General features: G+C 36.6%; 2 protein-coding genes across 3 annotated transcripts; both read left to right on the top strand.

Moving 5' to 3' along the window:
- The first annotated feature begins 1,067 nt into the window (after positions 1–1,067).
- On the top strand, positions 1,068–5,183 carry si:dkeyp-75b4.8 (lipopolysaccharide-induced tumor necrosis factor-alpha factor homolog). Of its 2 annotated transcripts, none has more exons than XM_067442823.1 (5): positions 1,068–1,212; positions 2,220–2,359; positions 2,433–2,534; positions 3,609–3,807; positions 3,900–5,183. In XM_067442823.1, the coding sequence occupies exons 2-5, from the start codon at positions 2,227–2,229 to the stop codon at positions 4,006–4,008; spliced, it is 543 nt and encodes a 180-aa protein (XP_067298924.1). In that variant the 5' UTR covers positions 1,068–1,212; positions 2,220–2,226; the 3' UTR covers positions 4,009–5,183. The 2 variants fall into 2 exon arrangements, with proteins under 2 accessions (XP_067298924.1, XP_067298923.1); XM_067442822.1 differs by having other exon boundaries at positions 3,582–3,807.
- Positions 5,184–12,820: 7,637 nt separating this feature from the next.
- On the top strand, positions 12,821–15,390 carry eslec (eosinophil lineage-specific marker). The gene is made up of 6 exons (XM_067442820.1): positions 12,821–12,891; positions 12,975–13,056; positions 13,212–13,306; positions 13,625–13,759; positions 14,409–14,520; positions 14,704–15,390. The coding sequence occupies exons 2-6, from the start codon at positions 12,987–12,989 to the stop codon at positions 14,781–14,783; spliced, it is 492 nt and encodes a 163-aa protein (XP_067298921.1). The 5' UTR covers positions 12,821–12,891; positions 12,975–12,986; the 3' UTR covers positions 14,784–15,390.
- The last annotated feature ends 1,639 nt before the right edge of the window (positions 15,391–17,029 follow it).

Below are 17,029 nucleotides of genomic sequence, written 5' to 3'. Positions count from 1 at the left end.
CTGTAATGGCAAAAATGTACTGTATTGCTATGAGAGAATCTGATCACTACTGAGAATATTTTTATATTTTGATTTTGTGGTAAATTGTAACCTGGCATTTTTGTGAGCTTCACCCTGATTTATTAATGAATTTGTTGAAATTATGATATCATGATACATCCATGTTTGTACTCTAAATATTTCATTTCATAAGCAACAGCTACAGCAACAGTGGACGGAAAGAAGTATAATTGATATTGATAACCGGATCAAACCATTCAACCAAATCATAATGGAGCATAATGCATTTTTGCTTTCAATCATAATATAACACTGAAGTTTAACATGCCCATGTAAAGCATTTTTTAAAGAAAAAAAAGAAAAGAGAAAAGAAGCTAATTCTGACCTCCAATACAAATGGAGATCGTTTTAATGAAATCTGAGAGCTTTCTTCCCTGAGTTGACAGCTCACAACAAGCCCTTTGAAGCCCGATAAAAATACATCATAACAGTAATCCATGTGACTCCAGTGGTTTAAGCTCAGTTTTGTGAAGTGATGTGAGTACTTTGTTTGCGGGGGGGGGGGATATATATTTTTTTTTTTACAAAATATTAATCTCCAACGTGTGTTCACGAGAGCACCTTGACGCATATGACGCATACTATACCTATTAAAGCCATCAATTTCATTTTTGGGTGAACTAACCCTTTAAATAGATAGTTCTTATTCATTAGCTACTTCTTATTTATTAGACACTACATATGTTATAATTGTAACTAATAGCATTTCTTATCTCACTAGTCACAACTGCTTTTTTACTCGTCTTATGTTATGATTAGTCAGAATGGTCACTGTAGAGTTCAAATAAAAATCTTAGTAAAATAAAAAATCGTACTTGTAACATTTGGAATAAATAATAGTATCTAATAAATAGGTAGAAATATTGAATATATCTATTCATAAATAAGATGGTACCAATTAAATAGGCACTAGTAATGCATAAGTACCTTAAAGGTATCTAAAGAATAAGCACTAGTAGCATGAAAATGTATACTAGTTTGTTTTTTAAATGTTAATACGGCTTGCCATATTGTGAAGATGAACTAAAGGCACGTTGACTATGTAGGCTAGCTACGGAATGCACAGAAATGAACAGTGCAGGTAAACAGGTAGAGTCAGTCGGGCAGTGATGTCACAAGAAGGAAGGTTTTCTACAAACTATCAACACGCAGGTAAGAATAATTTAGCTATATACAACTGTTTAAAGTGATATCTTGTATAAAAGCATTTTGAAGTAAGGTATGAGTTGTTTGAAATTAATGTATGAGGCAACAAAATGTATGAAGGAGCAAAAAGACAGGCAGACATTCCCAAGTTCTCTATAAGTTGACATACATAAAACATGTAAATGTGTAGTAGAAAGACATGCTTCAACATGATAAATAAGGTCTGAATGTCGTGACTTATTTTACTTTTTTTAGCTAAGTTCACAACTGAGATTGCAGTATCAGGCTCAGAAATAAAATAATACATGTGGAATGATATATCGTGGATGAATAAAATAAATATTTAGTATTTATTTTTTTATTTTTTTAAAAAGAAAAGAAAAAGAAAAAAAGAAAAAGATATGACTTTTTAAGTTTTGTTTTGTTTTTTGTAGTGCCAGTTTTTTTCCTCTTGCTCTTTTCATTCCTATCATACTTGATCCAGAAAGATTAAACTGTACACAAACACAAGTAGCCTTTAAAGAACATTTTTTTAAATAAATAATATGGATGTTTTATAATGTACGGTAAATTGTTTTTTGATCAATTCCTTGTTCAGTCATTTTCATTCACATGTTAATATATTTACAACGTTTACTGAAACATATTTGCACCTCATATTGATTTAGTAATGCTGATTCAACCAGGTTATTCTCCTTTGCTTCGTTCTCTGGACTGAACTTGCTTCGGTGTAGAAGCACTGCTCCAGAACAGTTAGTCTATAATAGGTTACCATGAGCACTGCTGGTTAGAAATAATATGGTGTGTTTTATTTTTCTATGATAGATTATTTAAATTAATTTAAATAAAATAAAATAAAAAATTCTCTCGCAAGGACTGAATCAGAACACCTGATGGTATATTAAGTATTTCATATTTCTAAAAGAAGGAAGGTAATGTAGGCTACAGCGATTTTATTTTCATTTTCTTCAAAAGCTCAATGACTTAAGTGTGGGTACTATTTATCTCATTAGATTTAGTATGGAAGTAACTGCATCTGGCTGCACATCCTTACCCCCCGATTATAACAACATCCATCTTTATGAGGAGATCCCCGCTACACCGCCACCCTCATATGCCACTGCTATAGCATCACCTGCCTACAGGGAGACAAGTAAGAGCTGCAGCTGGTGAGACATTTTTATATAATAATTAAAGCACAGATTTATTTATTTTTATATTTTCAGATAATGGTCAAGAGATGCCTCAAAACCCTAATGAAAGGAGGGCAAACCCTTATCCTGTCCTCAATGTGCCACCTCAAATAGCAATGGTGAGACAAGAACAAAGTAAGTGGTTACATCAAGCATTCATCCTAAACCTCAGAACATTATTATAAACATACACCGATCAGACATAGCGTTATGATTGAAAGGTGAAGTGAATAACACTGATTATCTCTTCAACACGGAACATGTTAGTGTGTGGGATATGTTAGGCAGCAAGTGAACATTTTGTCATCAAAGCTGATGTGTTAGAAGCAGGAAAAATGGGCAAGCGTAAGGATTTAAGCGAGTTTGGGCCAAATTGTGATGGCTAGACGACTGGGTCAGAGCATCTCCAAAACTGCAGCGAGTGTTCCTGTGCAGTAGTCAGAATCTATCAAAAGTGGTCCAAGGAAGGAAGAGTGGTGAACAGGTGACAAGGTTATGGGCAGCCAAGGCTCTTTGATGCACGATGGGGAGCGATGCCTGCATGGCCTGTAAGGTCCAATCAAACAGACAAGCTACTGTAGCTCAAATTTCTCAAGAAGTTAATGCTGGTTCTGATAGAAAGGTGTCAGAATACACAGTGCATCACAGTTTGTTGCGTATGGGGCTGCACAGCCGCAGATCAGTCAGGGTGCCCATGCTGACCCCTGTCCTTATATGAATAAATAGTTCTGTATTATTATAGTTGCGGATCTGTACCACAGTGTATTTGCGTTCGAAAATAGTTAAGAAGTCAAAGCGTAGAAAAGTTCTACCAAGAATCGTTTTGCTCAATGAATCTGTCCCTTCGTCCATACTATCCATCCTAAATAGTATGAGAGATTAGAGTACACATCCCAAAGTACAGTATGTTGAAAAGAGTATGTCAAATGTCCCAGGATGGTCTACTATTTATGGTAGATTTTCGAAGTGTGGATCCATGCACACTATAAAGGCTAATATTGCCCACAACCCATTGCGATTTGGAGGAGGATTCGGTTCAGAACTACAAACACAGTTAAAAAGTGTTCAAAAATCTACAAAACATGGAGTATGTGCATGACCCATAGTGAGCAGTTTAGATAAAGGTATTAATTCAAAGTTTGACCTGATAAATATTGATTTAATGTTATATTTCATCTGCAGTAACACTGTTTTGTTCACCACCTGCAGTGTTGATGCAGCAGGAGGTGAGGGCCGTCGCCGTCGCCCCCCAGGTGATCATGGTGCAGCCACAGCAGAGGGTTGTTGTTTTTGGTGACACACCAACAGTGACCGTGTGTCAGTACTGCCATAAGAGCATCATCACTAATGTGGAATATAAACCCGGTTCTGCTGCATGGGGCATGTGCCTCTTATTAACTCTACTTGGGTACGTGCATTATTGGCAAAATTGTGACTCTTTAAAAAAAATACATCTGTCATTTTTTCTTATTTTGTCTCTGTCTTCATTACATTTTGCAGGCTTATTTGTGGATTTTGTCTCATCCCATTCTTTGTCAAGGGGTTTCAAGACGCTCATCATACCTGTCCCTCCTGCCACAGGCACTTAGGAATATATAATCGCAAATGATTTTTCAAAATATCATCAGCACATTCAATAATCACAAGCCAAAAACACATAGAACAGATCCCACACTAATTAAATTGTTTTAAAACAATTATAATGCAAAACATATTTGCTTAGTAATTATGCATTTTTATGGCAACATAATCAACACCAAAATGAATCTGCAGGTGTCAGAGAGAGAGATAGACATATAATTGAGTCCAGTGGAGGCAAGCTTGAAGAACCCAAGTGGAGTTATTATTCAAAAAGAAGATCCAAAATATAAAACAAAGCAAAAACAATAAACTTTAATTGGCTTGAACTAAAAACAAAAACATGGCTAACATATAGCATGGCTTAACAAATGTCACCAACAGTGGCAGCAAACATTCAGTTCAAGACAAGGACCAATGACAAACATGAGGGCTTAAATACACAAGGACTAAATGATTGGACAAGGAGCACCTGTGAACAATGATGAGTGCATGGCAGTGAACATGACAACCCCAAAAACATGAAATATGAACATGAACTACAAAGAAACAAGACAGTGAACATGGCGAACTTAAAAACATGAGCATGTCCAAAACACACTGTGACAATATGCTTAGTAATTATTCATTATTCAGTAATTAAATATGTTGCATCAGCCTAGAATAAACATCAGAAAACATTTAATATTTTTTCATATATATTTATTTAGGTTGAAATAACAGGGATTCCTGTCCAAACTGTAATAAACAATATGCCTGAATCCAAAATATACAATAAAAATAACAGCAACAAAAACCAGATCTGACTTATATAAAAGTAGCTATAGGCTTAAAGCTACACTGTGTGATATTTTCCCCCATCTAGCAGTGAAAAGGTATATGACCATCCAGTGAATAATAGTTTCTGTTCCTCTCAATTCCGATTTCGTTTTAACTCCTACGGTGGCCGATTTAGTCCAAGATTAACATGGCAATCCCCCTCTTCACATTCGACACAGTGCCATCGAGTGTAAAAACGTGAAAGGCGAAGCTTGAATTTACGGGTATGTCTCTCTTTGGCTAATGTACTTTCAAGATGGAGGGGCAACATGGCGACTGGCATTCGAACCCCTCACCCATAGACATAATATACGTGGACGCCCCATAGACTTACGCTGCCTATTGGAGCGGACGTATCAGAGCGGTGCCATCTTGGATGGGTCCCCAATTCGCTGCCCCCCCCCCCCCCTGCCATCATGAGCCCCGTTTCCACCAAAATTACCCGGAACAATTTGTACCAGGAACTTTTTTACAGGAACTTTTCTCCCCCCAGACCTGCAGCTGTCTGCGTTTCGACCGCGATAAAGTTCCGAGAAGATTAGGCAAATTAGTCCGGTGATGTAGGACTGCGCGCGACTGCTCCTCCAAATCAGTGAAGGACATGTAATCATTTTTAAGTGTACCGATTGAAAGATTTAGTGAACTGTTTACATGAGACGTTATCTAAACCGATCTGGTGTTTACATGTGATGACTTTCAATCGCAATCATTTTGTCACATGCAGTTTGTCTGCCGCACCAAAAATGTCAACGCTGTTTTCTCCAGCAGCTGGAGTGTGTTAACTGAAGCCATAGCAACTCTTAACGGCCACCAGGACTAATACAGTATTATTTATTGCTATTTGTTGTAAAGTGTAATAATCATCTCAGAAAAAAAAAAATTCTGTCAGGCGCAGTTAAAGTAAAAACTGCCCGGGGCAATATACGCTGTGTCATTACTCCAACATTATCTTCATAACTTACGAAATAAAAAGTTTACCCCTCAGAAAAATGTACTTTCCTCTCTTGTCAACATGAGCGCGGCGCGCGCCGTCACGTCATGTAAGGACACACACTTAAAAGTAATCGGTCAGGTCCTTTACATGGTGAAAAAAAATGAATAACGAGTATGGAAGAGATTCAAGCTTTGCTGCTTTTGCTGGTTATGTATAGGTTTACTAAAGAGGTAATTAACAACGACAGAAAAGAGCACTAATATGCAGATTCAGCAGCATGCAGCTGCAGCATATTCAGAAAGCTTGTAAAGCTAGATTTAAAATGACAATGTATATTATTATCAGCTATTACGGACATTGAACGTGAGATGGCTGAGACGACCGCGCGCCACCAGACAGAGAGCAAGACTGATATTTACTGAACGCAGAACGAACCTCGCAAAAGACTTTTAAAAATGCCGGTTGAACTGCGTGAGCTCAACCAATCAGCATGTTCAGCGCCCAAGTCCCGCCCTCGAAAGTTCCTGAACTTTGAAAAAGTACTACCTCGCGAGCAGGGCCGTTTGGAGGGGGAAATATTTACCCGGAACTTCAATTTTACCCTGGTTCCTGCGGTCTAAACACACGAAGTACCACCCAAAGTTCCTAGTTCCTGGGTAAAGTTCCTGTGGTGGAAACGGGGCTTTGGATGGGTCCCCAATGCGCCGCCCCCCCGCCATCTTGGATGGGTTGGATGGGTCCCCAATGCGCCGCCCCCCGCATTTATTTCTACTTAGGAAGATGTTTTCTCAACTACAATGATCATAACTCCCCGAGTTTTTCCAACCCGTTCTCACCCCCAAGGCGTCAAAATCCGAAGCATGGTCAAGTGCCTTCCGCGTCACAATTAAGACGCTAAAGGTGCCCCTGGGCGTCATTTTGCGATGCGCTGGGTGCTCCATTCATTTCAATGAGAAACCTTTGGCGTCATAAACAGACGCATTTAATTATTTGCATTTATAAAAGCAGACATGATTTTATTAATATTTAAAGGCTACTTTTATATTTTGGAGCAACTAACTCCACTCCTACCCTAAACCTACCCATATCTAAACAATATAAAACACATAACAGGCAAATAAATGTACAGTCACAAGTATTTATTGCAAAAACTGACCAAAGCAGTATAAAAGTATTAACTCATGTTGCATTCCAAGTCTTCTGAAGTCATACGATGTCTTCATGTGAAGAACTGAGTTGATCTTGATGTTTTAATCGCTGAAATGATGATCCCGCTGCCCCGTAAACAAACTCATTCATAACTCATTCAAATAATTCAAAAGACTCCTGAGCATGACGCAATCGGTCACAAGACAAACGAGAGCCAATGACATTTTACAATCAATGCTGACGTAATGACGCAATTGGTCACAAGACATACGAGAGCCAATGCAATTTTACTATGAAATCTCACGTAACGGGCGCCAATATTTGAAATTTGATTGTGTTTGTTGATGATCTTCTGCGGATGGAGATGCTGATCGCTTTTGGGGATTTTCTTCATGCAAATCAATCGTTTGGCCTCGGAAAACTTGGATTATTTAACTTTTTTGAATAACTCGTGGATGCAGTAGTATGTTATATCCTGTGTTTTATATCATGTTCAGACAAATGGGTAGGTTTAGGGATGGGATGGGGTTGGGTTACATGTTAAGCATGTCTAAATAGCGTAAATAAATGTAAATAAAATTATGCTTGCTGATTAAATTGAAAAACACTCCAACATGTCATAATGGCAAATTTATAAACTAATACAATTTCACCATGACGATAACATTACTAATACCCAGTGCGTCTGTGTATGACGCCAAAGGTTTCTCACTGAAATGAATGGAACACCCAGCGCGTCGAAACATGACGCCTTGGGGTACCTTTAGCATCTTTATTGTGACGCGGAAGGCACTTGAGCATGCTTCGGTTTTTGACGCCTTGGGAGTGAGAATGGGTTGGTTTTTCACATGGTTTGGTTTGTTAGAAACTGCAGAGACTTCTGAAAAATTCTGCTTTCATGTAGAAAGACTTTGTATTACAAGCTTTTACTAAGACATATGGTAGACTATGACATATTGATAAATTTATAAATGAATGAATTTTATATTTTAATAAAGAAACCAGTTTGATTGTTAATTTGAATTTATTTCTCTCTCTCTCTCTCTCTCTCTCTCTCTCTCTCTCTCTCTCTCTCTCTCTCTCTCTCTCTCTCACACACACACAAACACACACAATTCCATATTGATAAATGAATGAATTTTATATTTTAATAAAGAAACAAATTTGATTGTTCATTTGAATTTATTTTCTCTCTCTATCTCTATCTCTCTCTCTCTCTCACTTACACACACACACACACACACGCACGCACACACGCACACACACATGTCATGTTTCCATGTTTTATGGGGATTTTCCATCCTATCACCCTACACTGTCCCTGTCCCACAAGAAACATTCTGCATTTTTACTTTCTCAAAAAAACTCCTTCTGTGTGATTTATAAGATGTTTTCCTCATGGGGACCTAAAAATGTCCCCACAAGGACAAGGATTTCGGATATTGCCATCTTTGTGGGGACATTTTGTCCCCATAACGTAGGGATTACCAGCCCCCCCCCCCCCCCACCCACACACACACACACCTTCTGTAACACATATACAAGCTCCCATATATACTGTACCAGCTCAGTATAATTTTTTTTTAAAGGCCTAAAGTAAACGTTATAATTCCAGGTCATTCCAGCATCTTACATTACTGTCAGGCTTGCAACTGGGACTGGGGAGCTAAAATCCTTTAAGAAGAACAGTTTTGCACAGCTTCTTGCGTATGCTTGCACTCTGTAACTCCAGGGTAGTTAATTTTGTGATGTGGCGAAGCCTTACTTTGTGAAATACAGACACCACAAATGACATAAGCATGAAATGATAATGATGTATAAATTGTAAAATGACCTAAATTATTGTTCAAATCTCACTTGTGAAATGTAATCCCATGCGATCTGGTATCAATATTGCGTTATTGCAACCATAAGCTGCACAAAATACGGGCATAATTGCCCGCTCTCCGTTGACTCCGATTGACTCTGAATGCTAGCACCGATTGAGAGACCCAACCAATATAGCGGCGACGCTGGATCACGCTCCCGCACGTCATGAGGCGTCTACGTATACTATGTCTATGCTCTCACCCGTATGTATTTTCAATGGCATATTATAAACTTACGAGAATACTTTATTACTTGAAAGAAGTAAATATACATTAATGAGCACATATTTTTGAAAGAACTAAGTGTTTTTAGCTAAGAATAAACTAAAAAAAAGTTACACAGTGTAGCTTTAATAATAGCATCTCACCCACACTGAAAAATTACTGCGCACACACATCTTTACTGACATTATGTCAAATGTGTGAAAGTCTTGTCACTAAAAATAAAATCAATAAAGTCAGTTTAATAAAGCAGGTTGAGTGTAACATTGAGCACTGAAGGAAATTATTATAAACACACTATTCCGTATTCTTATAATTGATCATGTGCAGTATGTTGCCTTCATCGACTACAGACTCCTCAATTTATTTTATAATTTATTTTATAATTTATTTTATAATTTATCTTATAATTTTTATTTTCAAGGAAAATTACAAGACCCATGATTCAGATTTTTACATTATTTTGGTTTTCGGCAACCATGCAGGAGAGCAGGTTAAATATCTATGCTAGACCAAGTCCTGCATTGTGAAATGTTTTGACAGAATTGCCATCAGCATCAACAGTTTTGCTGTGTAAAAAGAACCTCTCCAATGACTTTAAAATGCTTAACATCGGGTGTGGCAGATAAAGATAATGGGAGGAATGCTAAATCATCATGACATTTTAACCGTTTAACTTTGCAAATTGCCTAATATTTCTTGTTTCCTCTTATTTCAGCTTTCAGTGGGTTTTTACCTTTTCAGGAAATATCACCTAAAATATATATTTTTTAGTAGGCATACAAAGAAGATTTTATGTATACATATATGATTTTAATATTTTTGATAGGGGAGAAAGGGGGCAATACATTTCTTCAAATTCTTCAAAGCTAATGACACTCCTATGCAAAATTAATATTGTATATGTTCTAAATGGTTGATGCCTTTGAATTCACACTGTAAAAAAAATCCAACTTACAAAAAGTTAGGCTAATGATTATGTTTTAGTTAACTGGACAATTAAATGCAAAAAAAAACCAACCTAGTATTGTTTGTAAATTCGATTTGTAATTGCAAGTTAACAAGCATACAAGTTGCAACAAGTTAACAATGCATTCTGGGTGCATCATTCAAAACTCATCCACAGCTCCCAGCATGCATTGCGGCATGAAGCATGTCCCCATTGTTGAGATTCATGGGCTGATTCTTGATGTCTGTGGGGGAAAATCTCACAGGAGGTCACAATGCTTAAAGGGATAGTTCACTTTAAAATGAAAATACTGCCATCCTTTACTCACCCTCAAGTTATTTCAAACCTCTATGAATTTCTTTCTTCAGCTGAACACAAGGGAAGATTAAGGCTTGTTACCTGTAATGCGTTACTTTTCTCGTTACATAAAAAAGTAATCTAATTTTGTATAATGCACATTTCTTTTAATATGTAACTTTACTCGTAACATCAAAAAGTAATCCGATTATGCACGTTACCTGTAATGTGTTACTTTACTCGTTACATCAAAAAGTAATCTGATTATTAATGCCCATTACCTGTAATGCGTTACAAGTAACATGCATTATGTAATCAGATTACTTTTTGATGTAACGAGTAAAGTAACGCATTACAGACTGTAAAAAAACTAGCAATCAAATGTGTTTCTCCAACACTGCTCATTTCAGATGAGACTGAAAACATTTGATTGCTAGTTTTTCTACAGTCTGAAAACATGAATAGATCAGTGTGATCAATTAGGTTTTCTCAGAGAGGAGAGCTATGGTAGAAATGTGTCCATTTTGAACAGCTAATATGGTTAAATCAACATACTCTGGTAGACTAGAGGGAGGTCTGAGTTGGGTTTCCACAGTTGAACCTTCACCAGTTGTAGTCAGATCTTTGATGGATTCACGTCCTCGTGTTCTGATATTAAAGACATGTGGCATTCAAGCTGGTTGAATGGTAACAAATTCAATTACGTTTACAATAATTGACGATGTATTATATTATTACTACTGTATTATGATTAATAGAGATGGGCATAAATACATGGAAATGTATTTAAAATACAAATACAAAATACTGTGAGGAAAAATGTATTTAAATACAAATACAAAATACTGTGTGGAAAAATGTATTTAAATACAAATAAAGTATTTTGTATTTTGAAAATACACCAAATACATGTGAAATTGGCAATTCAGTGAAGGTATCCATATTAGGCTGTAATCTATCTGGGCCTATTCTGAATGCCAAAAAGCATTTAGATGTGTGCAACTGCTTAGAAACTTTCGTTTTCAATTTTAATTTCCTTTAGCGGCAGTTATAATAACACAAATTACGTCAATAACTCATTCGCCCTCACTTCTTTTTCCACTCCAACATTCCAATTTTTCTTGCCCACTAAAAGCTGCACAGATATATGTGCTTACCCCGATAGGCCTATCTATGTAAATGATTTAGAAAAAGTTCCATCGATTCACATTTTATATTATTGCTACGAATCTACGATATGTATTGTCATATGATATCACTCATCCCTAACATGCAGTAACGTTAATACTTCAAACACATTTGACAAGCTACTTTAATCAACAAGTAGAATTGACCATGACATCCTCACCTTATTCCAACAATTTTGTAAAGTTGCCGATCCAAGGCTGGGTTGTACTGGGTTGTACTAGCCTAGAAATCTAGACGCACCCTAGCGGCAACAAATCTAATCTGCCACGAGTGCCGTCTAGCAACTCTCAATACACTTCTGAGCTGTAAAAACCAAACTCTGGTCGGGCCAATCACATCGTGTATAGAGTCGGTGGGCGGGGCTTAACATAATGACGGCAGAGTTGCGTTTGCGTGCTTTGCGTCTTTCGAATCAGCTTTGGCCGTGACTCTGGAAGACTTGAGTTAAGCTTTTCTCTGAGAAAAGAACAAAGAACGGCACTGAAGTCATTCTTAAGAAGGGAAGATGTGTTCAGAGTTTTGCAGACTGGATACGGCGAATGTTTAATCTATCAATGAGCTCCGCTTCACGTTGCTCTGGATGGTTGTAGCGCTATCCTATCACGTGCAGAGGGAGTTTGAAAGACAACAGTTTATCCGCCCCTCGGATTGAGCCCTGTCTATGGTGAGATTCCAGACCAAACATCTTGATTTGGGTCTGGCTTGTCAGGCTTGGGTTGTACAGCTGCGGCTCACCTGAATGAATGTTGGGGGGAGGGGCGTGTCTGGTCTGAACTAGTAGATGCATGAAAAAAGCTCCTGATAAAGAGGTTGCCTGGCTCAAAGTATTTTGAGTATTTTGAAAATACAAAAATACTCATCTTAAATGTATTTAAATACAAATTACATTCGATTTTTTCCAAAGGCTTTAAAATAAAAAATAGTATTTTGAATTTCAAATACGTATTTTAAATACATGTATTTGAAATACTGCCCATCCCTGATGATTAATTCAGTTAAAACTAAAATGCATATACTGCAGGGAACATCTGAAAATCTCTAAAAAAAAAAAAGTTAAAATCTAGTTTTTCATACCCTAAGGGCAAAAAATCCTGACTGAAGTTGTCATAATTCATGCATAAAGGCTAAAATGACATCCGATTGGAGACATTGCATTCATGTCTATTCAAATGAAATCCTAGATTCAGTTAAACCCATTACAGTAATTTTCTTTGTTTGCTTTGCTTTTTATTTCAATTAGCATTAACTGAAAAGAATATTGCACTGAAATTTACAACAAAATGCAACATCATGAATAAGGATGTTCAGAATCGGGTCTTGTTTACCTAATAAGGACTGATAGATTGAAGGAGGTTTTCATTGGTGTTTAACCATAAGGTGCACACATTTAGGACTGAGCAACTGGGTATAAAAACAGCCCATCTCAAGCAATGATCCGAATATTGCACATCGGAGCATTATCAACACTTGTGAATTTTGATTCACTTGGTATGACATTTTTCTGTTTCCATTTTAAAACTTGTTTATGGACATATTTATTACATTATTTATAACAGTGTTGATTTTAATAGGACCTTGTCAGCATGTGGATTTCTGCAGCATTCCTTCTTTTTGCATTGACTGTAAATGGAGTCATCGAGGGGGCATCCACAGGTACAGTAACTGAACAAACATGCAATTTCTATACATTTTCTGCAGATATTGAGGTTTATTGCAGATTATGCTTTCTTTGATGAAAGTGCTTACATTGCCGATTTCCATCATTCACTAAGTACTAATCTCTCATTTTTATTAAATTTTGTGTGCAGATATAATTGGCCGAAAATGCCCCCGTGGCTGGGAAAAATTTGGAACACAATGTTTTAAATATATCAGCGAATCTAAAACATGGGCTGAAGCTGAGGTAAGTTTGTGTTTTCTGTACTACATGATGCAAGTTAGACTTTTTACACTCTGGTAGAGCTGCTCTTCCCAAATACCTATTAACTGTGCACTTTAGTGTAAAGCTAAAAAAAAATAAAGTAAATAAAAACATTAAATGCATTCATGTGTGTTTCAATGTTAAATTGTACAATAAATGTTCAGTGTTTCTCAAATAAAAATCCTGCTTGTTGGTTATGACATATGACACTTTTAAAAGATTATGATAAACTATTTATGCCAAATTTTTCATCCGTTTTATATACAATGCAGAGTATTTTAAAACTCTTTCTCCTTACAGCAACACTGTGTTGACCACGGAGGAAACCTTGCATCTGTCCAAAGTAAAGTCACTAGCAATTTTCTAAAAACCTTTGTGAAAAAACATTCCACTGGCATCACCCGGACCTGGATTGGTGCCCATGATGCACCTCAGGTAGCTGAATTTTCCCCCTTTTCCCTTTTAAATATCAGTCCAATTTATGGAAGTTTCCTCCACATAAGAAAAAAAATGAGATTATGGAAATTATGAGTTAGTATGAGATGAAATATCTAAATGATAAGTTAAAAAGTTATAATTAGAAATTAAAAAAAAAGTAAATTATAGCAGCACTTCAGAAATATGACATTAATTTTTTGGGGGGAATAATGACATATTTTATCTCATAATTTACATTTTTGAAGTCATAAAATGTCCTCTTTATTTATGACTTTTAAAGTAAAATTTTTGACTTTATTTCATAATTATGCCATACCAGATCATAGTTTGTTGTTGTTGTAGTTTTTTTTTTTCATGTGGCAGAAACAGGCTTCCATACTAAAAAGTGTCAGATTATTGTAAAAGTTATATTGTTGAAATGTAATATTTATAGCTATTTATCAAAAAAATTCCTTGTGCTTTTTCTCATTTCGTAAAGGCTGGTTTGTACTGCCCAACAAACACCATCAGGAGTTTCATACTCAAAATGAAAAAGTTTTATGTTTAGCCTACCAGTCATTTACCACATGAGGGTTAAAAAGGCAGAAAATATCGTACATTTGATACAAGTATACATGTTTTCAGTAATATTAATACCGTTCTTCAGGAGCTTATCTGGTTTTGGAGCGACGGATCAAAGTTTGAGTACAATGACTGGCACACCGGTGAGCCAAATAATGGAGGAGGGGCTGAAAGATGTGTGGAGATGGGCTTTGGAGGTAATATATTGGTTATTATACCTATTTTACTAACCTATCATACCTATTTTACTAACATTTTTTATTTAGTATGAATCATGAATTGTACCAAACCTTGCATTTTTTATTACATTTGTTCCTGCTTGCAATAAAGCATTTTCCCCCATGTCATTTTCTGAATATTGTGACTTTGAAATTCCACAGATGAGAAGCGCTGGAATGATGCACGCTGTGATACTCGTCTCCATTTCATCTGTTGCAGAGTGGCTAGAATTGAATTATAATAATACTTTTAATTGATAAACTAATAGCTCATGTCTGTCTATCTCAGATCTCCAAAATCTTCAAATTACTGATATAACACATGGATTTTAATACCCATATTTGCAATGAATAACATTTAAAATACAAATGTACGCCTTTCTTTCTTTGTTGCCCTGCATCATACACTGAACATCTACAGTTCAGCTGTCTTTAGCATTTTAATGAACAAAACAACATTTGATGTAGTTATAGCATCTACCACTAGATGGTAGTGCTAATCTGCCATTACTTTTTATTTTATTTTATACAATTGTCTCTTCTATATTTAAAAAAAAAAACACAAAAAAAAACTTTGAACAATTGAACCATTTACTGAGTCTATGACTTACCTAGCTAAAGCTTGACTGACTCACTTCTTGGTATTGACTTTAATATGTTGGGCCTCTATAGCTAAACCAACCGTTAGTACATCAATTAAGAAAACAGTCCTAGCCTGAATTTGTCACTCGCTGTTTAACACTCCAGTGCTTATTGAGCTTGGCGTCTGCTGTGTATGATCCACAAGAAAGTATTTGGAAAGCTGTATAATAATAATAATTAAAAAAAGAAAAACCTTAATGTAATGCACTATTATGCATACTGTGTGTTTTTGTGACCTTGAGGCTTTTGTTTTTATTCACTTGAGTGTGTGTTTTTGTGCAAGTGTGTATCTGCATTGTGCATTGTCTGAGAGTTGTAACGACACTGAGATGTGTTGACTGAGAGTACCAGGCTGTCCCACTCATATTTTCCAACTTGGACAGCATTCAAAAGTGCCTGAATGCTCCCTTTGGTTTGGTTTGGTTTAGAATTACCATTATAATAGTTAAAATCTACTAGTCATGCCCGAAGCACACAAAAGATAGTTAACTATTAAATTAGGTTATTATTACAGTCACTGAATATCAGATTTCAATTCAATAGGAAATAGAACACCAATTTGTAGCTATTTGTAGAAAATACCTTTCGTGTCAGAAAAGGGAGGCAATATCACTGTCATAAAATTTGGGCAACATATCAAATCTATAGCAACATTATTGTCTTATGTTATTGATACTTTGTTTGACATATCATTGCCCATTTGTCCTCAAACCTCTGGGGTTCTTCAGTTATTTTAGACTTCATTGGAATTGTACACTGTCAGAAAAAAAGGTACAGTGCTTTTGTACCCCAAGGTACAAAAGTGAAAAGGTACATCTTTGTACTTTACTCACCCCTAAATGGTACATATTAGTACTTTAAAAGGTACATATCAGTACTTTAAGAGTGCAAATTAGTACCTTAAAGGTACATAGTAGTAGTGTATGAAACTTGTGGCACTTGCTATATGAACACACACACACACACACACACACACACACACACACACACACACACACACACACACACACACACACACACACACACACACACACACACACACACACACTCACGTTTGTTTTTGTGAAATGTGGGGACATTCCATAGGCGTAATGGTTTTTATACTGTACAAACCGTATTTTCTATCCCCCTACACTGCCCCTGCCCCTAAACCCATCACAGGAAACATTCTGCATTTTTACTTTTTATTTTTAAAAAACCTCATCCTGTATGATTTATAAGCATTTTTCAAAAAGTGGGGACATGGGCAATGTCCTCATATTTCACCCTCTCCTTGTACTACCTATGTCATACCCAAGTTCATATACACATTTGTGCCCACACACACACACATCTCTCTCTCTCTCTCTCTCTCTCTCTCTCTCTCTCTCTCTCTCTCTCTCTCTCTCTCTCTCTCTCTCTCTCTCTCTCTCACACACACACACACACACACACACACACACACACACACACAAATTGTAGACATGGTTAGAAAAGGCTAAATTGTAAAAATATATACATATTTAGCATTCATGGAAACAATATTTCCTGATGGCTGTGGCCTATTTCAGCAGGATAATGTGCCATGCCACAAAGCAAAAAATGGGTCATGAATGATTTTAGGAGCACAACTAGTTTGAGACGTAAGATCTGTGGGATGTGCTGAACAAACAAGTCCGATCCATGGAGGCTCCACCTCCAATTTACAGGACTTAAAGGATCTGCTGCTAGCATCTTGGTGACAGATACCACAGCACACCTTCAGGGGTCTAGTGGAGTCCATGTCAGGGCTGTTTTGGCAGCAAAAGGGGGACCAACACAATAATAATGTTCACAAGCATAATATTATGCCTGATTGGTGTATACC

This window comes from Pseudorasbora parva, chromosome 4 (genome assembly GCF_024679245.1).
Source record: "Pseudorasbora parva isolate DD20220531a chromosome 4, ASM2467924v1, whole genome shotgun sequence".
Classification (NCBI taxonomy): Eukaryota; Metazoa; Chordata; class Actinopteri; order Cypriniformes; family Gobionidae; genus Pseudorasbora; species Pseudorasbora parva.
This window is presented reverse-complemented; position numbering and strand designations above follow the sequence as displayed.

Bases quoted from the DNA above. Each gene is read 5' to 3' on its own strand.
- si:dkeyp-75b4.8 (XM_067442822.1), top strand. From the start codon at position 2,227: ATGGAAGTAACTGCATCTGGCTGCACATCCTTACCCCCCGATTATAAC. The intron at 2,360-2,432 runs GTAAGAGCTGCA...TTATATTTTCAG, and splicing joins ACCTGCCTACAGGGAGACAA to ATAATGGTCAAGAGATGCCT. The intron at 2,535-3,581 runs GTAAGTGGTTAC...TTTCATCTGCAG, and splicing joins AATGGTGAGACAAGAACAAA to TAACACTGTTTTGTTCACCA.
- eslec (XM_067442820.1), top strand. From the start codon at position 12,987: ATGTGGATTTCTGCAGCATTCCTTCTTTTTGCATTGACTGTAAATGGA. The intron at 13,057-13,211 runs GTACAGTAACTG...TTTTGTGTGCAG, and splicing joins CATCGAGGGGGCATCCACAG to ATATAATTGGCCGAAAATGC. The intron at 13,307-13,624 runs GTAAGTTTGTGT...TTCTCCTTACAG, and splicing joins AAACATGGGCTGAAGCTGAG to CAACACTGTGTTGACCACGG.